At 51.5% G+C, this 18,154-nt stretch overlaps 2 protein-coding genes across 2 annotated transcripts; both read left to right on the top strand.

Moving 5' to 3' along the window:
- Positions 1–893: 893 nt before the first annotated feature.
- Positions 894–3,962, top strand: LGALS1 (galectin 1). Its single transcript, XM_080938977.1, has 4 exons — positions 894–981; positions 2,187–2,266; positions 3,431–3,602; positions 3,759–3,962. Exons 1-4 carry the CDS (start codon positions 973–975, stop codon positions 3,903–3,905), a joined length of 408 nt encoding a protein of 135 aa, XP_080795103.1. The 5' UTR covers positions 894–972; the 3' UTR covers positions 3,906–3,962.
- Positions 3,963–8,074: 4,112 nt separating this feature from the next.
- On the top strand, positions 8,075–13,703 carry NOL12 (nucleolar protein 12). The gene is made up of 6 exons (XM_080938847.1): positions 8,075–8,204; positions 9,693–9,798; positions 10,426–10,474; positions 10,930–11,072; positions 12,943–13,037; positions 13,321–13,703. Exons 1-6 carry the CDS (start codon positions 8,122–8,124, stop codon positions 13,487–13,489), a joined length of 645 nt encoding a protein of 214 aa, XP_080794973.1. The 5' UTR covers positions 8,075–8,121; the 3' UTR covers positions 13,490–13,703.
- The last annotated feature ends 4,451 nt before the right edge of the window (positions 13,704–18,154 follow it).

Genomic DNA, 18,154 nt, shown 5'->3' with positions numbered 1-18,154 from the left:
GATTCTGTCCATGAATTCTGAGAGTAGGGAACTGGGCGGGGCACATCTTCTCAGAGGCCAGAAGGGGGGGCCGGGGATGGGGTGGGACTAGACACATAGTAGGTGCTCAGGAGAATATCTGAGGGGTGGCCATGTCTCTTCTCCAAAAGTGAGAATGAGACCAAGGGTGAAGCGCTGGCACACCCTGGGTTGCCCGGAGGCCTGCTTCTCAGTCCCCGGGGATGTCACTCAGAACTCTCCGCAGGCCCTGCAGTGGGGTGAAATCCAAGGTATAAGCCAAGGACACCAGCCTCAGGCCTGGCGTCCAGCCCGGGCTTTCTTTAGCCCTAGTGAGCGACACTGAGCTGTAGCCACAGTCCTCGGCTTCCGGGGAAAACCCGGGTGGGGCCTGAGCTTTGTGGTCCTCCACAGCCCTAGGCAGAAGCCCACAGCGGGAGTCGCAGCGAGAGCCACACCCTGGTCTGCCAGGCAGCAATCTCTAAGAGACTTGCTCTAGTTCTCTGCAGGCCGCTATACACAGCCCCTTCCCCCACCAGCCGCGCTGGGCCTTAGGGGCTTTCTCCCTGCTGGCCCCGGGCCCCTTCCCGCCAACTATTGAGTTTAACTCATCCTTAAACTATTTTCCACTGGCTCCCCCAATCTCTGCCACAACACCAATCTTTTTTTAGTGGGAAGAGGGATGGAGAAGATTAAGAGGCGGCCCCTGGGCCATGGGGGAGGGACCAAGGGGGGGGCCTCTCCTCTCTGACTGGTCACCTCTGCTCCAAAATTGACTTAATAATCCGTTGACTCCGCTTCTAGTGCCCCTCCCCATCCCCGTCCTGACATTCAATTGGCTAAACTCCCGGGGAGGGGCGGGACTCACCGGGTCTGAGCCAGTTAAAAAGGTCGGAGCGGACCTGGGGCCCATCTCTCGGGTGGAGTCTTCTGACAGCTGTTGGAGCAGGTCGCAGGAATCTCTTCGCTTCAGTCATGGCCTGTGTGAGTGCGGGGACCCTCTGTTCTAAGGTCTAGGGGATTGAGCAGAAGCAGACGAGCACAGGAGAGTAGCCAGTTGGGGAGTTGCTTCTAGTCTCAGTTGTGCGGCCTTGAACAGGTGTTTTCTCTGGTCCTCAGTGGCTCCATCTGTAAAATGGGGGTGGCTGTCATATTCCCCCTCCTCCCCCCTGAAACCTTAAGCCTCTCTGGCTGACGAATGTTCTGGATCTCTCTTGAGTTCTGCCAGCAGACCTATGTCTTGCAAGGTCCAATACTCTGCTGCTTTGCAGTTTTCTGAGAAGTGGGAGTGCGAAGGGTGTGGCCACCCGGGGAAGGGGGAGGCCGAGGAACATTTTGGCCTCTGTTCCCTCTCCTCCACTCTAGAGTCTCCTGACCCCTCCCCCTGCAGCTGTCCCCAGTCACAGGGCCAGGCTCAGTTGGTCACCCTCTGCTCCAGAAAACTTAAAAAAAAAAAAAAAAAAAACCCTCCTGGGCCAGAGATAAGCTGCAAGCTGGTCAGTGGAAGCTGGTCGGGTCTGGCCGGGGAAACTGCATGAATTCGCGCACACAGACGTACAGGCAATTCCTCAGGAACAGGTTTCAAATGTCAAAGAAACTTCTTACCAAATTAGCTCCTGTCCACTCACCCAGGCAGGTGCCCAGCAATGCCCGGTTATATGCAGGCTCTCTACCTTACGAAGTGTCCACTTTACCACTCTGGAGCTGCGCTCTCCCGCAGAGCCGGCCCCGCCTCTCAGCTTCTTCGCTCCAGTTGGCGTGGCTCTGGACAGAGAGCCTTGAATCAGATTGGAGAGATCCAGCAGCCCCCCCCCCCGCCCCCAGCATAAGCAGGGCCTTGGGCTGGTGGTCCATCGCCTAATCGTGTCCATCAGCTAAATGAGGATTTAGGAGGTCACACACTCCATCTCCCCTCCACTCTAAGTCCTAGGGCCCGTTCTGTAGGACAGCCACAAGTTTGACACTCTGCTGGGAATGGGGACTCTCCCCAACTGCAGATATAACCAAAGACTAGAACTTACACCCTAGCCGGACCACCCATCCCACCTCGGGCTTCCTTCCCCTAGAGCTGGTCAGGGTACTCCGGAGTGGGAACGACCCTATTGCCACACCCCATGCCACTGCAGATAGTTCGGGCCACGTCCTCCTAACTCCAACCTAAACACAACGGGGTGGTCTTGTCTACGCAGGGTCTGGTCGCCAGCAACCTGAATCTCAAACCTGGGGAATGTCTCAAAGTTCGGGGAGAGGTGGCCCCCGACGCCAAGAGGTGAGATTGGAGAAAGGAATGGGGATGGCAGGGGGCGGGGTTCGCAGACCTAGGTTGCGACGGGCTTGGCCGGCCAGAACCGCTTCTCCCCCTTCCCCCCTCTAGTCCCCCTCCCCCAGCCCTCAGCGGGTTAATGGGCAGCTGCAGAGGCTGCGTTTTCTGTGTGAGTCACTTCCTCGCTGGATTTAATCGACGTTGCTTTGGTCCCCTCCTCCCTCCCTCCTCCTTTCTCCCGGCTGGAGTTTTCTTAAACTAAAGCAGCTGCTGCCTCAACGTCTACTCCGGATTGCCCCCTCCTCCCCTTCCGCCGGGAGGGTGGGGGGGTGGGGGGGTGGGGGGGGATGGTACAGGGGAGTGGCAGAGGCGATGAGGGTGTGGTCACCCATGTGCCTGCAGGGGCTCAATCTTTTTTCCACCCAGAGCTTCTCCCTCATTCATACAGCCCCACCGCCTATTTTTTTCAGCAGCTAGGTGAGCTTGGGTGTCACGAGGCCCGGTCTCTCTCTCTCTCTCTCTCTCTCTCTCTCTCTCTCTCTCTCTCTCTCTCTCTCTCTCTCTCTCTCTCTCTCTCTCATTTTTTTTCTCGGAAGACAGGGTTGACCAGGATGGCGTCCACCGAGACGCACTCCCATCCCCAGAGCTGGGATTGAAAGGGTGCACCTCCATATTCCACCCTCCTAAGAGCCTGGGTTTCCTAATAAAGCCAGAGGGAAAGAGGCGGAGTGGAGAGAGCCAGGGGCCAGTTCCATCAGGGACGCAGCTGCTGCTGTCTGACCACACCTCCATAGTGAGCGCTGCTGTGAGGAGACATTTGCTCTTTTTCTCCACAGTGAGGAAACATCTATGGGATGTCCTGCTCTGTGCTTGGCACCAGGGACTCAGATACACAAGACAGTTAGGACACCACCTGGAGGTCTCCCCTCTTGGCCAAAGGGCTTGACAACTATCAGTGTCTGGGGGAGAGCTCCCTTTAAGGCAGCCCCCTCACTGACAGACAGGGAAGGGAATGTGGGTCAGAGAGAAGTAGAATCCAGGTTCCTGGCCTTTCTGTTGACTGAGCTTCAACAGGGTGCATTCGTGGCCAGCTGCGGATGTTGCATTTCCCCAGGGAGCTGGGGTCTAGAGCCATTCAACATGGCCTAAAGGCCACCTGTCACTCCCTAGCTTCGTGCTGAACCTGGGGAAAGACAGCAACAACCTGTGTCTACACTTCAACCCCCGCTTCAACGCCCACGGAGACGCCAACACCATCGTGTGTAACAGCAAGGACGATGGGGCCTGGGGAGCCGAACAGCGGGAGCCTGCCTTCCCCTTCCAGCCTGGGAGCATCACAGAGGTGGGTAGGACTGGGGCTGCGCAGGGCAACATGGTCAGAGACGGGGGTTGACAGGTGCTCACCATCGAACGGCATATACCTCTCATCTCTACAGGGGCTGTCCCCAGGGCCCTGAGCTGGTCCAGGGCCCAGCTCACTGCCTTCTCCATCCACCAGGTGTGCATCACCTTTGACCAGGCTGACCTGACCATCAAACTTCCAGACGGGCACGAGTTCAAGTTCCCCAACCGCCTCAACATGGAGGCCATTAACTACATGGCGGCGGACGGCGACTTCAAGATTAAGTGTGTGGCCTTTGAGTGAAGCCAGCCAGCCCGTAGCCCAAATAAAGGCAGCTGCCTCTGCTCCCTGCAACCCAGACCTTCATGTGAGAGTGCTTGTGTGTGTCTCTGTGAGGAGCCCTGCCCAGCCTGGTCCTCCTGCACTTCCATTCACTCCTCTATGTTTTCTGGGTCCCAGTGCCCTCTCTGGTGCCCTCCAGGCCAAGGAGAGCCCAGCACATAGAGGGCTGAGTGACCACGGAGTGTGAACCAGTGTGCCACTTCGACACGGCAGAATGGTGGGAGGTGAACTAGTGAACAGAACAGCCACTGGGCATGGCGACACATACTTGAAATTTAGGAGGCTAGGCTAGGTACAGCGTCATGTGTTCAAGAGAAATATGGGCAGCCTGGGCTACATAGTGGAGGCAGCTGGGACTAACTATGCAGTCTGTACCACTAACTACTTAGGAGACTGAGGCAAGAGGACCCCTTAGGGCTAGCCAGGGTAACATGGCATGACCTCGTATAGGACAGGGAATCTTGAACTAGGTAAGGGGCTACAACTGTCATGTGACCTTGTGCTTGTTAGCTGGCCTCTCTGAGCCGTAGTTTATTGTTTTACGCATGAGGGATAATACTCAGTTCTCAGAAGGCCAATGAGGAGTTAAATGAGGTTTTAGTGGAGAGGAGGCCAAGTTCTGCTCTGGGTACATCAGGGCCAATGCCATGTGGGTAGTTTCTGGTCTCCCTCACACTACTACCTTTTTATGCCTGCAAGTGGGAAGGGGAAGAAGCGGTCTCTGAGGGACAAAATGACTCCCCAGCAGCTGAGCACTTGTGAGGCAGGCTTCCTAGCTTTGTGATCCTTGGCTACACAGCCACTCTCCTGGGGTCAAGGGGCAGCTAGGGGACTAGGCTAGAACCCAGTAACTCTGGCACTGTGCTCCTCTCCCGAACAATGGGAATCTGGGATGAGGTCACAGCCCTGTAATGTGGTTGGGGGCTCTGAGTGCGCCCCTTCAGAGATGTAGGGTGGGAGGGCTGATGGGAAGGCCCAGAAGCAGGTCTTCCAGAGGGCGGGTGGCTCACTGGGCTGGTGAAGACAGATGTGCCTACCACTGCTTGCTTACTCTTGGCTTCCAGAAGCAGGTGTCGTGCGGACTTCAGCTCGGGTTCCGCTGCCTTGGGATGCTGTTCTCAGCTGAACCCTGTCCCACCCAGTGCAATTCACTGCAGCAGAGCCATGGGCCACCATTGTTCATCCATATACCAGTGTTTCCATTTCCCAGGAAACAGCTGCAGGAACTGAGCCAAGGTCCTGGAAGGCTGCAACTCTAAATCTCATTGGGCTCTCTCCAACTCTCAAATCTGGGGCTTAATATCCCGAGGCTGGGAGGCAGGTGCCTGTGAAAGCAGAAGACGTCATTTTCTACAGCAACTGGTACCCTTCTGGTAGGGTCAATTCCCCAGCCCGTTTCCCAATCCATAGCAGGATGAAGGCTTTTCATGTTGGTGGGTCTAAGAAGCAGGGGTACCTGTAGGAGAAGGCCAAAGACAATGGAATACACACCCATCACCATGCCTTCCTGAGGCTCCCAAGTGTGGCTGTGGAGGGGGCGCCCTCTGCTGGGCCTCAAAGAAAATGTCCCTCAGGCTGTCTTCTGGGGGAGCCAAGCATTGATCTTGAACAAGGAAGGGATGACCTCACAGAGAGGTTGTAAGGCTCACCACAGGTGTGGGGCTGGTAGAAAGAAGGCTCAGTGGTTAAGAGCACTAACTGCTCTTTCAGAGGTTCCAAGTTCAACCACAGGTGGCTCACAACCATCTGTGATGGGACCCAATGTCCTGGTGTGTCTGAAGACGGCTACAGTGTACTTATATACATAAATAAATCTAAAAGAAAAAGGAAAGAGTGGAGGGTGGGAGTAGGGAATGCACAGGCCACAGCCTCAGCCCAGAAGGCATCCAACTCATGACCCGTAGAGAGCGGAGGGGCCTAAGAAGGTGCTGAAGACAAGTGCCAGGCTCTGACTTACCAAGTCAGACAACAGAACTTCTGTTTAGTCCATTGCTACAGGGAGGAGAGGATAGCAAGTGATATCCCAGTAGAAGAAGGCAGCTTTCAGCTCCCTGGATGTCTTCAGGGGGCACAGTGTGGCTAGGACAATGCCTCTACCCAGAGAGGAGATGACAAGGGATATAGGAGGGCTTGGCTCTAGGGGAACAGAAGTGACCACTCAGAGACACATATGTCTAGTAGCCCTTTTCTTTAGATAGTGTCTCTAGCCCAGGCTGGGGGGGGACCCCACACTTTAAAGATTTATTTATTTATTGTATGTATATATGGTGACCCTTTGGTCAGCATCCAGCATAGAGTCTCCAAGTAGAATACCCGACCCATGTGGGAGGAATTTGACATTCATGGGGTGCCATACCTACATATAAGTGAGGCTCCTTCAAAACTCATCCTCACAGCCCCCTTCCTACCTCCCTAAGCAGACACATTCGCTTCTGAGGGTGTGGCCAGGGAGCTGGGAAGGAAGATGGAACCCCAAAGACCAGACAATCCAACTCATTTTTTTATAGCACTGACACAATCCTCGCCCCCTTCCCCGTTTGGTTTCGGTTTCTCTGAGACCGTTTCTCTGTGGAGCCCTGACTGGTGATGTGTACTCTACAGATCAGGCCAGCCTCATACTCCGAGATTCCCCTGCCTCAGCCTCGACAGTGCTGGGGTTAAAGATGTGCACCATCATGCCTGGCATGCAGTCTTAAGTGACAGCTTGCCTCTCTGTGCTCTGGTACACAGTAGGCATTTGATGTGGACTTTCTTGGCTCTCAGGGCTTATATCCGGAAGAGGACAGATCTTAAAAGTCAGTTTTATGTCTGATTACCCTGTACGTCACCATCGGCTTCAGGACCCCTCTGTATCCTCCCCATTGTTGGAGACATTCGGACCTGCAACCTCCTGAGCTTCTTGCTGAAGAGGCCTCATCCCCAGGACCATCATGAAAGTTGACTTAGAGTCAAAGGCATTGGTCCTGCTGCAGCACCCAGGGCAAGACTTGGTGACCAAATGCACACAGCCCTGAGAATGGGAGGATGTCAGTTATGCAATGGGGTCACTGAAGTCCCTACCCAGTATTATTTTACCGAGGACTTCACATTTAAACTTTTGTGGCTAGTAGAATGTGTGTCACTAAACACCCTTCCATGTTTGGGGAAACTGAGGCACATAGCTGGTTATGGCTTGTGCACTAAACCCAAGTTTGGCAGAACATTGTGTTATGCACTCCTGACACAACACACTTGTCCCACCAAGGTCATGGCTCTCAGTTTGTTGCATGCAGGAGCAATATTCAGGGCACAAGAGAATGTGCTAGAAATAGTCATCCTGGGACCCTGCCAAATGTGCTGAACCTCAAACCCTGAATCTGGATTTCAGCATGACAGAGTTCTAGATTCACCTCTTTACAATAATTTTACAAAGTCACTACAGTGATCTGTATTTATAAGAGGAAAGTGAAAGACAAAGAAAATGGCAATTTGGGGGCTGGAGAGATGACTCTTGCAGAGGACCAGGGTTTGGTTCCCAACCCCCATATGAGTCACAAACCATCTGTAACTCTAGTTGCAGGGGATCTGATACCCTCTCCTGGGCTTGTAGGCACTTCATTCATGAAAAACACATAAACTCAGGTACTGTATTTTTTTTTAAATCTTTCCTATTTATTTATTGACAGGGTCTATTATGTGGCTCTGGTTGTACTGGAACTCAGTATGTAGGCTAGGCTGACCTGTCTCTGCCTCTTAAATGCTGGGATTAAAGACTTATGCCACCTTGCCCGGCCCGTAATTTGTTTTAATTTTTTTTTAAGTCAATTACTCCTGATCATACTTTGTAAAGGAATACCAGTGTTTGAATCTAGGCAGTTTCCCTTGCTCGTGGAAACCACGAAAGAGTTGACATCAGAATTCAATTAAGATCAGTAGTTCTTGGCCATTATTGAGCGCCTGTTTGAAGCAAGACAGATGATGGAATCAGGAACCTAGTTCTCACTGGAGCCATTCTACGATATTGCTCAGAAATCCTGAACCAAAGCTGAGACAGGATGGGAGGCTCCTTTAAAAGGTGGAGCCAAATCAACGGAACTGTGGAACAAGGCCACGAAGTGCGCCCTACCGGAAATCTGAAACTGCTACATCCGGAAGTGTTTAAGTAAGAAGCAGCCACGCTGCCGGAAGCTCCACTGTTATGGGCCGCAACAAGAAGAAGAAAAGAGATGGAGATGACCGGCGGCCCCGGCTCATCCTCAACTTTGATGAAGAGAAGCGGCGGTGAGTGCCAGGGTAGAAACATTCCCGTCGGGCTGCCGGGCTAAGCACGCCAGGCGCAGTGAGCGCACGCCCACGCAGAGGGCTCTTCCGGCCCCGCCCCTGGATGTGAATTAAGCTCGCGTTCTTCTTTCCCCACCTCGTGGGATGGAGTTTTCCGCTCTGCTCTTCCCTCTCAGTTTATGGCTCTCAGAGCTGTACGTTGGACCACTCGAGTCCAGTGCTGAACGTTATCACGACAAAGAGCCGGCTCCCGGTAGTTGTCGACGAAGGACGAGCGAATAGGATGAGAGATTGATGTTCATTCATTCACACATCAGACCGTGTGCCAACCAAGCTTGGGACCAGAGGCTGAACCTCTGCGTTTCAGTGTCACCGTGGATAAATGGCACCTTGTAGTCCAGTGGTTCACTACCCCTTTACACCCATCGGAAAAAAGGTTTTACATTACGATTCATAACAGCAAAGTTACAGTTATGAAGTAGGGACAAAAATAATTTTAAAGGTCATCGCATTGAGAAGTTTGAGAACTACTGTTCTTAAAGCCCCTGGTGGTCTGCAAAAACCCTGGTTCAGTGTACTAAAGGAAACTACAATTGTCAGGCTTGGTGGTGCAGACCTGTAATCCTAACCTAAATCACCCAGAATGCTGAGGCAGGAGGATTGCAAAATCAAAGCCTGTCCTTTAAGAACAATATAGGTATTTGGACAATGTATTAGGCCATTTGCCTAGCTTGAACAAGGTACTAACTAAACTTAGTTAACCCTCCAGTACAACAACAAACTAAGGAACAGGATCAGAGGTCAGACTGGAAGAGGAAGCAAGAGTCAGGAAGGTGGGGGCACTCCTAGGTGCCACACAGGTGGGTTCAGGAGTCAGGTGTCATTGAGGACTGGGTGTCGGTTGGTTCAGTAAAAGAGTTTTGGGGTTTGGGCAAAGGCATTATTGGAAAGCCTTACTAGAAATGACTCCTATGAAGTTTGCCGGTGTGGAAACAGTGGCCACCTGCTCTGTGTGTTGGCCACCTGACCTTGTATGTACTTACTTACCAAAGGACAAGAAGGCCAGGTGAGGTAGATGAGAGTCCTTGTCAAGTCACACATTGTGTTATGGTGTTTTGGTTAGTAATGGAGCATGTACTGAGTCTGTAGCTTACAGCATAGGTGTGTGGTAGGTTAATACCACCTAGGATTATGTAAGTACAGTCTGATGGTCCAGCAAGGACTACCAGTTTATTTCTCATAAGGTACTATTGTCGTTGACTGACTGCAGTGTCTGTGACCTTGGATAAGTACCCTAGTCTCTTCCTCAGGGCTCCGATCTATAAAGTAAGGCCTGGCTGTTGAGAGGGTAAAATGGGTTAAAGGGTAGGGTAGAGCCTGGCATCTCATTGGACTATCTAGAGCCCTGCTTTCCTAGTGGCCCCTCCTGAGTCCTCCTCTCCCTCCCCCTTGCTGACCCCCCACCTTCTCCCCGCGTCCTTCCTGCAGGGAGTACCTGACAGGCTTCCACAAGCGGAAGGTAGAGAGAAAGAAAGCCGCCATTGAGGAGATAAAGCAGCGGCTTAAGCAAGAGCAGAAGAAGCTTCGGGAAGAGGTGCGGTTGAGTGGGGTTTGGGTTGGGTTGGGGCTCAGCTTCCTGGGGAGGGTCAGTCTTGGATAGGTCTGCCGGAGTCAGCTAAGGGACAGCAGTGTATGTTGGAGCTGTTTATGTAAGCAGAGACGCTAGGGATCTCTGTGTGAAGGAGGAGTCTCCTCTTGAATTTGCTCTAAGACCATGTCTCGCACGATGGAAGTATACAGGGCTGTTGCATGGTATGGACTTAAAGGCCATCCTCACTGTGTTTATTTCTGTCTTAGTGGCTTTTCCTGTGACTGGGATAAAATACTCTTGAAAAAAGGGAGGAAAGGATTATTCAGGCTCTCGGTTCAAGCCGAGCACAGTTCATCACGGTAGGAGATTCAAGATGGCAGGAGCTTGAAGCAGCCGGTCCCGTTGCAGCCGCAGGCAGGAGGCAGAGTGATGGACGTGTGCTGCCCTTGGCTCCCTTTCCTCACTTACACAGCGCAGGGGATGGCACCACCCATAGGGAGCAGGTCTTCCCACGTCAGTGAACAAGATCAGGATAATGTCCCATAGTGTGCTCAGAGGCCCATCTCCCAGACCATCCAGGATTTGTCAGGTTAACAGTCAATACTTTCACATCTTCCCATCTGGCTTCAGCGCCACCAGGAGTACTTGAAGATGCTGGCAGAAAGAGAGGAGGCACTAGGTAAGTCTTTACCTAGGCCCTATGTGGAGAGCATCCAATGAGCCTGGCTTCTGTGTCCCTTAGTGGGGGGGGGGGGTGAGGAGAAAGCTGTGGAGAGGGTGATTTCTTTAGCTGTAGAGATCTTGGTGGCGGCGTGGAGGGCAAGGATGGTCCAGGTACAAGTGGGTGGGAGAATAGGAGACCCAACCATAGGGTCAGCTGAGACTGCACAAAGAGCCTAGGGGTGGAACAGCTTTCCCAAGCAGGGACAAGCTGGAGCACAGAGGGACAAAAGGTTCATTTCCAACAGTCTCCTATGGGCGGGACTCTGCAGAAAGAAAGGGAGAGGTGTGGGAAGATTCAAGGGGAGCATGGTTGGGTCTAGGAAAGATGGCTGTGTGCCAGTCCCCACCTAGGAGGGAGGCTGGAGCCTGGACAGAGCCAGGCTGAAGAGCTACTTTGTGCCCACCTTGTAGAGGAGGCAGATGAGCTGGAGCGGCTGGTGACGGCAAAGACAGAGTCGCTGCAGTATGACCACCCCAATCACACGGTCACCGTGACCACCATCAGTGACCTGGACCTCTCAGGGGCCCGGTTGCTAGGTCTACCCCTGCCTGAGGTAGGTCCCAGTACAGCCCTGGGGAAGAAGGGGCTTAGGGGTAGGTAGGTCTGGGGGGCTGCTCAGAACTGGTCCATATTAAGGATCTCGAACTGGAAGTGTGCTCCTGCCAGCTTTCTTACATGGCTCAGCTCATCAATCTGTTGAGGGTTGCCATGGTAGACCAGACTGGGTATGGAGGTGGGTAACCGTGAGGATGCAGAAATGAGGCCCTTGGCACTGAGCCCACCTATAGTAAGTACTCAATAGGTTTAGAGAGACTGTAACCCTTGTGTGTCAAGCAATACCCTGTGGCATGTGTGTGCATGGGCAGTGAGTTTGTAGCATGGGTTGTACACCCTCAGTGACAAACTGTGTCACTTAAACCTGTGCCAGACTCCCTTCAGATCTATAAATGCAAGATAGCTTAGGAGTAAAGCACTCTGGAACACCACATGGTGGAAGGTTATTCTCTGAGCTCCTGCACCTTCGTTTTTGTGTTCATGTCTCTCTCACACACACTAATACAAAACCAAAATCTGAATATTCTGTGTTACTTAAATTGCTACATTGCAGTACTCAAAGACTAAGTCTGGGCCCTGGAGAGATGGCTCCGCCGTTAAGAATGCCTCTGCTCTTGCGGAGGACCAAGGATCAGTTGCCATGGAGTCTCACAAACATCTATGACTCCAGAGCATCTGACACCTCTTCTGGCCTGTGCAAGCACCAGGCATGCATGTAGCACTCAGACATTCGAGCAATATACTCGTACACATAAAATAAAAGACAAGAAGTCTGTTCTTAGCACAGACACTGTATTTCCTTTCAGATGTTATATATCTTTTCATCCTGCGGCTGGTTGACTTCAACTGCCCCAGGAGTTGTAGTATAAAGTACATTTTTGGGCTGAGGTTGCAGCCTGCCCAGCATGTGAGACCCAAGGTCCAATCTCCAACATCACAAAACAACAAAGCAAAATCCCTCATATTTCCAAGGGCCACGCCTGGAAGCACACAGGAGGTGAAGGCAGGGGGTCATTAGTTCAAGATCAGCCTGAGCTACATACTAAGCTCCAGTCTCAAAACAAAGTTCCAGCCCTGAGTTGTAGAGTCTGTACATCTGAAGAAGCTCGCCTGACTGACCGACTGCACTTCCCACTTCCTGCTTGTCTTCCTGTAGGGCCTGGCACAGTGTGTCTTGCTGCCATTTTGCTGATGTTGCTATTGGCAAATGTTTGGAAACAGGCTGTCCTTTGTCCTTCTGGTTCTCGGTGTCCTGGTTCTTTTCTGCCAGTATGACAAACACTGTAACAAAAACAATGTAGAGAAGAAAGGGTCTAATTCATCTTATACTCTAGGTCACAGTTTGTCATAGAAGGGAGTCAGGGCAGAAACTACGAAGTCCTGCTTACTCACCCTGAGTTGCTCACTCATGCTTAGCTAGCATTTTTTTAAAGATTTATTTATTTATTTCATTATGTGAGTACACTGTAGCTGTCTTCAGACACACCAGAAGAGGTATCAGATCTCATTACAGATGGTTGTGAGCCACCATGTGCTTGCTGGGATTTGAACTCAGGATCTCTGGCAGAGCAGTCAGTGCTCTTAACCGCTGAGCCATCTCTCCAGCCCCAGCTAGCATTTTTATATAGCCCAGGACCACCTGCCCAAGGAATGGTGCCACCCAGTTGGGCTAGGCCTTGCCTGTAGACCAGCTTGATCTAAGCAATTTCTCAATTGAGACTTTTCTGGGATGTGTCAAATTGACAACTAAGGCTAAGCAGGCCAGACACAGACAGTGCACTTCTGCCTAGAGCCTTCTGTGTGAAAGCCAGACCTGCTCAGGGTGCCTGTTCACGTCCTGTAAGGGTCCCTGTCCTTTGTTTCTCTAGCAAGGGGACCAGGATGGGTCCCAGGAGATGTCATCCATGGAAAAGCCAACAAAAGCTTTGCCCAGGAAGTCCAAAGATCCCCTGCTCTCTCAGCGGTGAGTTTTGTCTTTAGTGCTTGGGTCCACTCCTCTCTAGCACTAGTGGCTGGGCATGTGGAACCATCCTAGCATGAGGGGTAGAGGGCAGGAGGGGATGCTGCCAGGCTTGTGGGATCAGACCAGGCAGAGTTTGAAATGTGTTTGGAGCTTGTTACAGCTTCCCATCTGCAAGTCAAAGGATCACACTCATCCATGACTATCCAGCCTCCCACCCCACCATTAGCTGAGTCTTGAGGATAAGTGAAGGCCCTGGTCTCACCAACCTCTACTTTTCCCGCAGCATCTCCTCCCTCACAGCCACACTGCATGCACACAGCCGGAAGAAGGTCAAGAGGAAACCCCCTCGGCGGACACAGGACTCCTCCAAGAAACCTCCAAGTGCCACCCGTACCAGCAAGACACAGCGCCGCCGTCGGATGACTGGAAAAGCCAGGCACAACGGGGAGTGAGCCCTCAAGCCTGTGGTTCCCCAGCCTGAGTCCTTGGCTGTCCCTATAACCCAGCCACAGTGAGGGTTACCTGCAGTCTAAGCCTGAAAATCAGGACTTTGCCAGCCTGGGGTTTGAGCCCAGAAAGAACGGGCTTCCGAGAGCCCCAGTTCCCAGAGCCTGCAGAACAATGTTGGCGTTTGTTCACCTGGGACTGAACAGACCTTTGAAACTCCTCCTGTCTGTGCTTGTGATTTGTCCTGGCTTTGATGGTGTGGTGGGACTAGTCAGGTCCATCTACCTCCAGGTTTTCCTGAGGGTATTACAAGGTCATATCATATCTGGGTCCCCTTATCCTAGTTGAAGATGGCATGTCCCTTGTAGAATCCAGAGCCGTGGCCAGCTTTGGCGGTAGATGGTAAAACTGCACCAAAGTGGCTGAGGCAGGAGACTCAATTCAAGGTCATCATCTTCAGCTACATAGGAAGTTTCAGGCCATCTTGGGCTGATGGGCTATCAGGAGGTATCTGCAGGGCCAGTGTCAGAAAGCCACATTGAGGGACAGAAAGCTTACTCTGGGCCTTTCCTGGGAGCCAGCTTGGCCTGGCCTCAACCCCTTCTCTCCAATCTGTGCCCTCTGCTCCAAGAGCGCTAACTACCTGTCTGGCTCAGATGATGTGTTAGTCAGGGTTTCTATTTCTGCACAAAACATCATGACCAAGAAGCAAGTTGGGGAGGAAAGGGTTTATTTAGCTTATACTTCCACATTGCTGTTCATCACCAAAGAAAGTCAAGCAGGTCAGGAAGCAGGAGCTGATGCAGAGGCCATGGAGGGATGTTACTTACTGGCTTGCTTCCCCTGGCTTGCTCAGCCTGCTTTCTTATAGAACCCAGGTCTACCAGCCCAGGGATGGCTCCACCCACAACGCGCTGGGGCTGGGCCCTCCCCCCCTTGCTCACTAGTTGAGAAAATGCCTTCCAGCTGGATCTCATGAAGGCATTTGCTCACCTGAGACTCCTTTCTCTGTGATAACTCCAGCTGTGTCAAGTTAACACAAAACCAGCCGGTACTGATGGGCCTGCTTCTGCAGGAAGTTCTGGTACTCAGCACAGTGAAGGGACCCTGGGCCTCACCCTCCAGACTACTGATCAGGACAGTAAGCCAGGAGATGGAGGGATTTAGTCCCCACGTGAGCCTTAAGCAGTGCCGTCCTGTTGGTCTTTCTCTGTATGAATCTCTAAGCCTACCCGAAGCTGGAGTATCAGTATTATAGGATGTTTTGCACCACACTGGGCTCACACACCTCATGGCTCACAGCGTGTCTGTCTTTAGTGGAGACGTCTGCCTCTGGTGACATGAAGTCATTTCTGTCTACACAAGAAATGAGATGCCATCCACCACTTCCTGTGTGTCATTGGCTTTTCCAGCTGACCAGGGAAACTGAGTCAGAAATTCAGCCAGTCCTCAGGTCAGGGAGGTAGAGTCAGAACCCCCTGGAGGATTTGTGTCTTCGCCCAGGGCACATACACAGGAGACCCCCTCTGCATATACACATAACACAAGAGACCCCCACATACACACACACTGTGTTTCTCTAATCCTGAACTCCCCTGTCCCTTCAGCTGGCCAGAGTCCCATCTGTTTGGACTTCGGCAGCAGTAGTGAGGAACTGGCCTAGTACTTAGAAGCCTCCAAGGAAGAATTCCTGAAGTTCAGCAGTCCAGCCTGGGCTACAGAGAGCCAGTCTCAAAAAAGCAAGCACAGAGAGGGGACACTGGGGTCACTAGGCTGTGTTCACACATGATGCTAGTGCCAGCAGCTCAAGGGGCTGAGGTAGAAGACCCAGGTTCTAGGCCAGCTTGGGTCATGTGGCAAGTTCAGCTCCACACAACAGCAAAAGATCACAACTAGTTTGTGTAGCCTGGGGTGGCAGGCTTTTATGTCTTTTATTTTTTTGACAACTTGGCCTCATAGCACAAGATAGCTGCTTGAGCTATAGCCATCATATCTGCATTCCAGCTAGCAGAGAAGAGGAGGGGATGGAAAAGGACATAACATAATAATCCTTTTCAGAAACTTTGACACGTTGGCCAAGTAGAAGGCAAAGGCCTGGGACAGGGAGGAAGGCACTCACTGCCAACCTAGGCCTGTTTTAGGAAGGCAAGTTCCTGGAGGAGAGCTAGGCTCGATCTGCTGGAGGAGTATTGGGATCTAGCTAGTGGGCTCTTTCCCAGGGAGAGCATCCAACAACAGAATTAAAGGCTTCCAGCAGGCCCTGGGCAGGGACAGCAACAGTCAGCTGAGGAACTCCAGAGCAGGACAAGCGCATTTGAGAAGGCTTCTGATCAAAGATGCCCTTTGACATGTCTGGAGAGTCTCTCCCTGAGCTGGGTGACAGAAGGGGATGGAGTGTGGCTCAAGGTCCCTGGGTCAGAGTAGAGGCTCTGGCTGACTGAAGGAAGTCAGGGCCTTTATTTTAGAGAGCCCCCTGGTGGCGGTGAGGGCGTCTGCAGGCAGATCAGAAATTCTGAAATCCCGAGCAACTGTCTAGGGAGAGATGGAAGGGCGTCCCTCCCTGTGGCCCTTCACTCTCCAAGCGTTAAGAGGGCACTTGCCAGGGACAGGACACTGCAGACCAAGTGGAGAGCAAGGCAGATCAAGTGCCATGAGCATGTGGCAGGGATTCCACGAAGGGAACTGAGGAGAGAACTATGGAAAAACTAAGTCCACCAAGATGGCTGACCACACCCAAAGAGACAAAGGCCAAGGCACAGGGCCTAGCCTGCAGAGGGGCTTCCTCAGGGGATCCTGAGACAAGAGACAACCCATGAGGATTGCGAGTCCTGCCCAGACTCTCAGCTGAGAGAGCTTGCTTCGGGTTGGGGTAACAGAGAGGTCTTCCTGGAGGGAGTGGGATTTGAACCATCACAGGATGATGAAGATTTGCTGGGCTCACCACTTCAGAGATGGCACAGGAGAGTCCTCAAGCCAAGAGTGGCTTTAGTCACAGGTCAAAAGCCAGTCTGACTTCATAGGACCACTTGCGTTCCCTCATATATTACAAGCTCCTGTCACCACAGTGAGGGGCTGGCTCTGCTGCCATGTCTTAGGCTGTATCCCCTTGAACTGCAAGCCAAAAGCAATATTTACTTATTTAAACTGTTAGTTTTGCTATGAAGGTAAAGAGGATGAAAACAAGCCTGGTCATGTGCAGTTATCACAGGACAGCTCAGCTACAGCCAGCTCTGATTACCCCCATAAAGCCTCATACATCCTGGTCTGCCCTCTACCTTGCCCACCCAGGCTCTGAACCCCCATAGCCTGTGGGAGAAAGGGCTGGGTGAAGACACCGGTTCTGGGGGTAGAACAGAGTTGTGGCATTCTCCAGATCTCTGAGGGGAGTCTCAACCAGGGCAGGGACACAACCTGAGCAAACTCGTACAAAGTGACTCCGCACTTAGATGTTCACCTCACTTTCATTTCTGTTGCTGTGATGAAATACACCAAGAACAAGCAATAAATGTGAGAAAGGGCTCTGGAGAGATGGCTCAGCGGTTAAGAGCACTGACTGCTCTTCCAGAGGTCCTGAGTTCAATTCCCAGAAACCATATGGTGGCTCACAACCATTTGTAATAGGATCCAATGCCTAATTTTGGTGTGTCAGAAGACAGCGAAAGGGTACTCATACATGGGGCTGGAGAGATGGCTCAGTGGTTAAGAGCCCTGACTGTTGTTTCGGAGGTCCTGAGTTCAATTCCCAGCAACCACATGGTGGCTCAAAACCATCTATATAATAGGATTCAATGCCCTCTTTTGGTGTCTGAGGACAGCAAAAGTGTACTCACATACATAAAATAAATAAAGTCTTTAAAAAAAAAGGATACTCACATAAATAAATAAATAAATAAATAAATAAATAAATAAATAAACAAACAAACAAATCTTTATGGGAGAAAGGGTTTATTTTAGTGAATTCTAGATTATAGTCCATCATAGCAGGGAAGTCAAGGCAGGGACTTGAAGTAGCTAGTCACATCACATCCAGTCAAGAGCAGAGAGGATAAATATATTTATGATTCTTTGTGCTCAGCTCCCTCCCTCCATTTCTGCAGTTCAGGACCCTCTGCCTAGGGGATGGTGCTGCCCACAGTGGGTGAGTCTTTCCAACTCAACACTAATCAAAACAACCCCCCACAGCTATGCCCACAAGCCATCCTGATCTAGGCAATCCTTCATTGAGACTTTATACATGATTTCAGATTGTGAAAAGTTGATAATTAAAATTAACCATCGCATCGCTTAAATCTGAGGACCTGAGTTCGATCCCCAGAACCCACAAAAACATGGAAGGAAAGGACCAATGGTTGTATAGGACTATCTTCTGAGCCAAACTGAGGACATCTTTTAAATTATTATTATTGTTATTATTGGTGGTGTTTTTTAAAAATAGATTTATTTATTTATTATATATGAGTACATTATAGCTGTCTTCAGACACACCAGAAGAGAGCATTGGATCCCATTACAGATGGTTGTGAGCCATCATGTGGTTGCTGGGAATCGAACTCAAGACCTCTGGAAGAGCAGTCAGTGCTCTTAACCACTGAGACATCTCTCCAGGCCGGTGGTGGTTTTTTGAGAGGAGGGTTTCTCTGTGTAGCCTTGACTGTCCATATAGAACTTGC

The sequence above is a fragment of the Micromys minutus genome, assembly GCF_963924665.1.
Source record: "Micromys minutus genome assembly, chromosome: 27".
Classification (NCBI taxonomy): Eukaryota; Metazoa; Chordata; class Mammalia; order Rodentia; family Muridae; genus Micromys; species Micromys minutus.
Note: the sequence above shows the minus strand (reverse complement) of the source record. Positions and strands in the feature narration are given on the sequence as shown.

Bases quoted from the DNA above. Each gene is read 5' to 3' on its own strand.
- LGALS1 (XM_080938977.1), top strand. The intron at 2,267-3,430 runs GTGAGATTGGAG...GTCACTCCCTAG, and splicing joins GTGGCCCCCGACGCCAAGAG to CTTCGTGCTGAACCTGGGGA. The intron at 3,603-3,758 runs GTGGGTAGGACT...TCCATCCACCAG, and splicing joins AGCCTGGGAGCATCACAGAG to GTGTGCATCACCTTTGACCA.
- NOL12 (XM_080938847.1), top strand. From the start codon at position 8,122: ATGGGCCGCAACAAGAAGAAGAAAAGAGATGGAGATGACCGGCGGCCC. The intron at 8,205-9,692 runs GTGAGTGCCAGG...TCCTTCCTGCAG, and splicing joins TTTGATGAAGAGAAGCGGCG to GGAGTACCTGACAGGCTTCC. The intron at 9,799-10,425 runs GTGCGGTTGAGT...ATCTGGCTTCAG, and splicing joins AGAAGAAGCTTCGGGAAGAG to CGCCACCAGGAGTACTTGAA.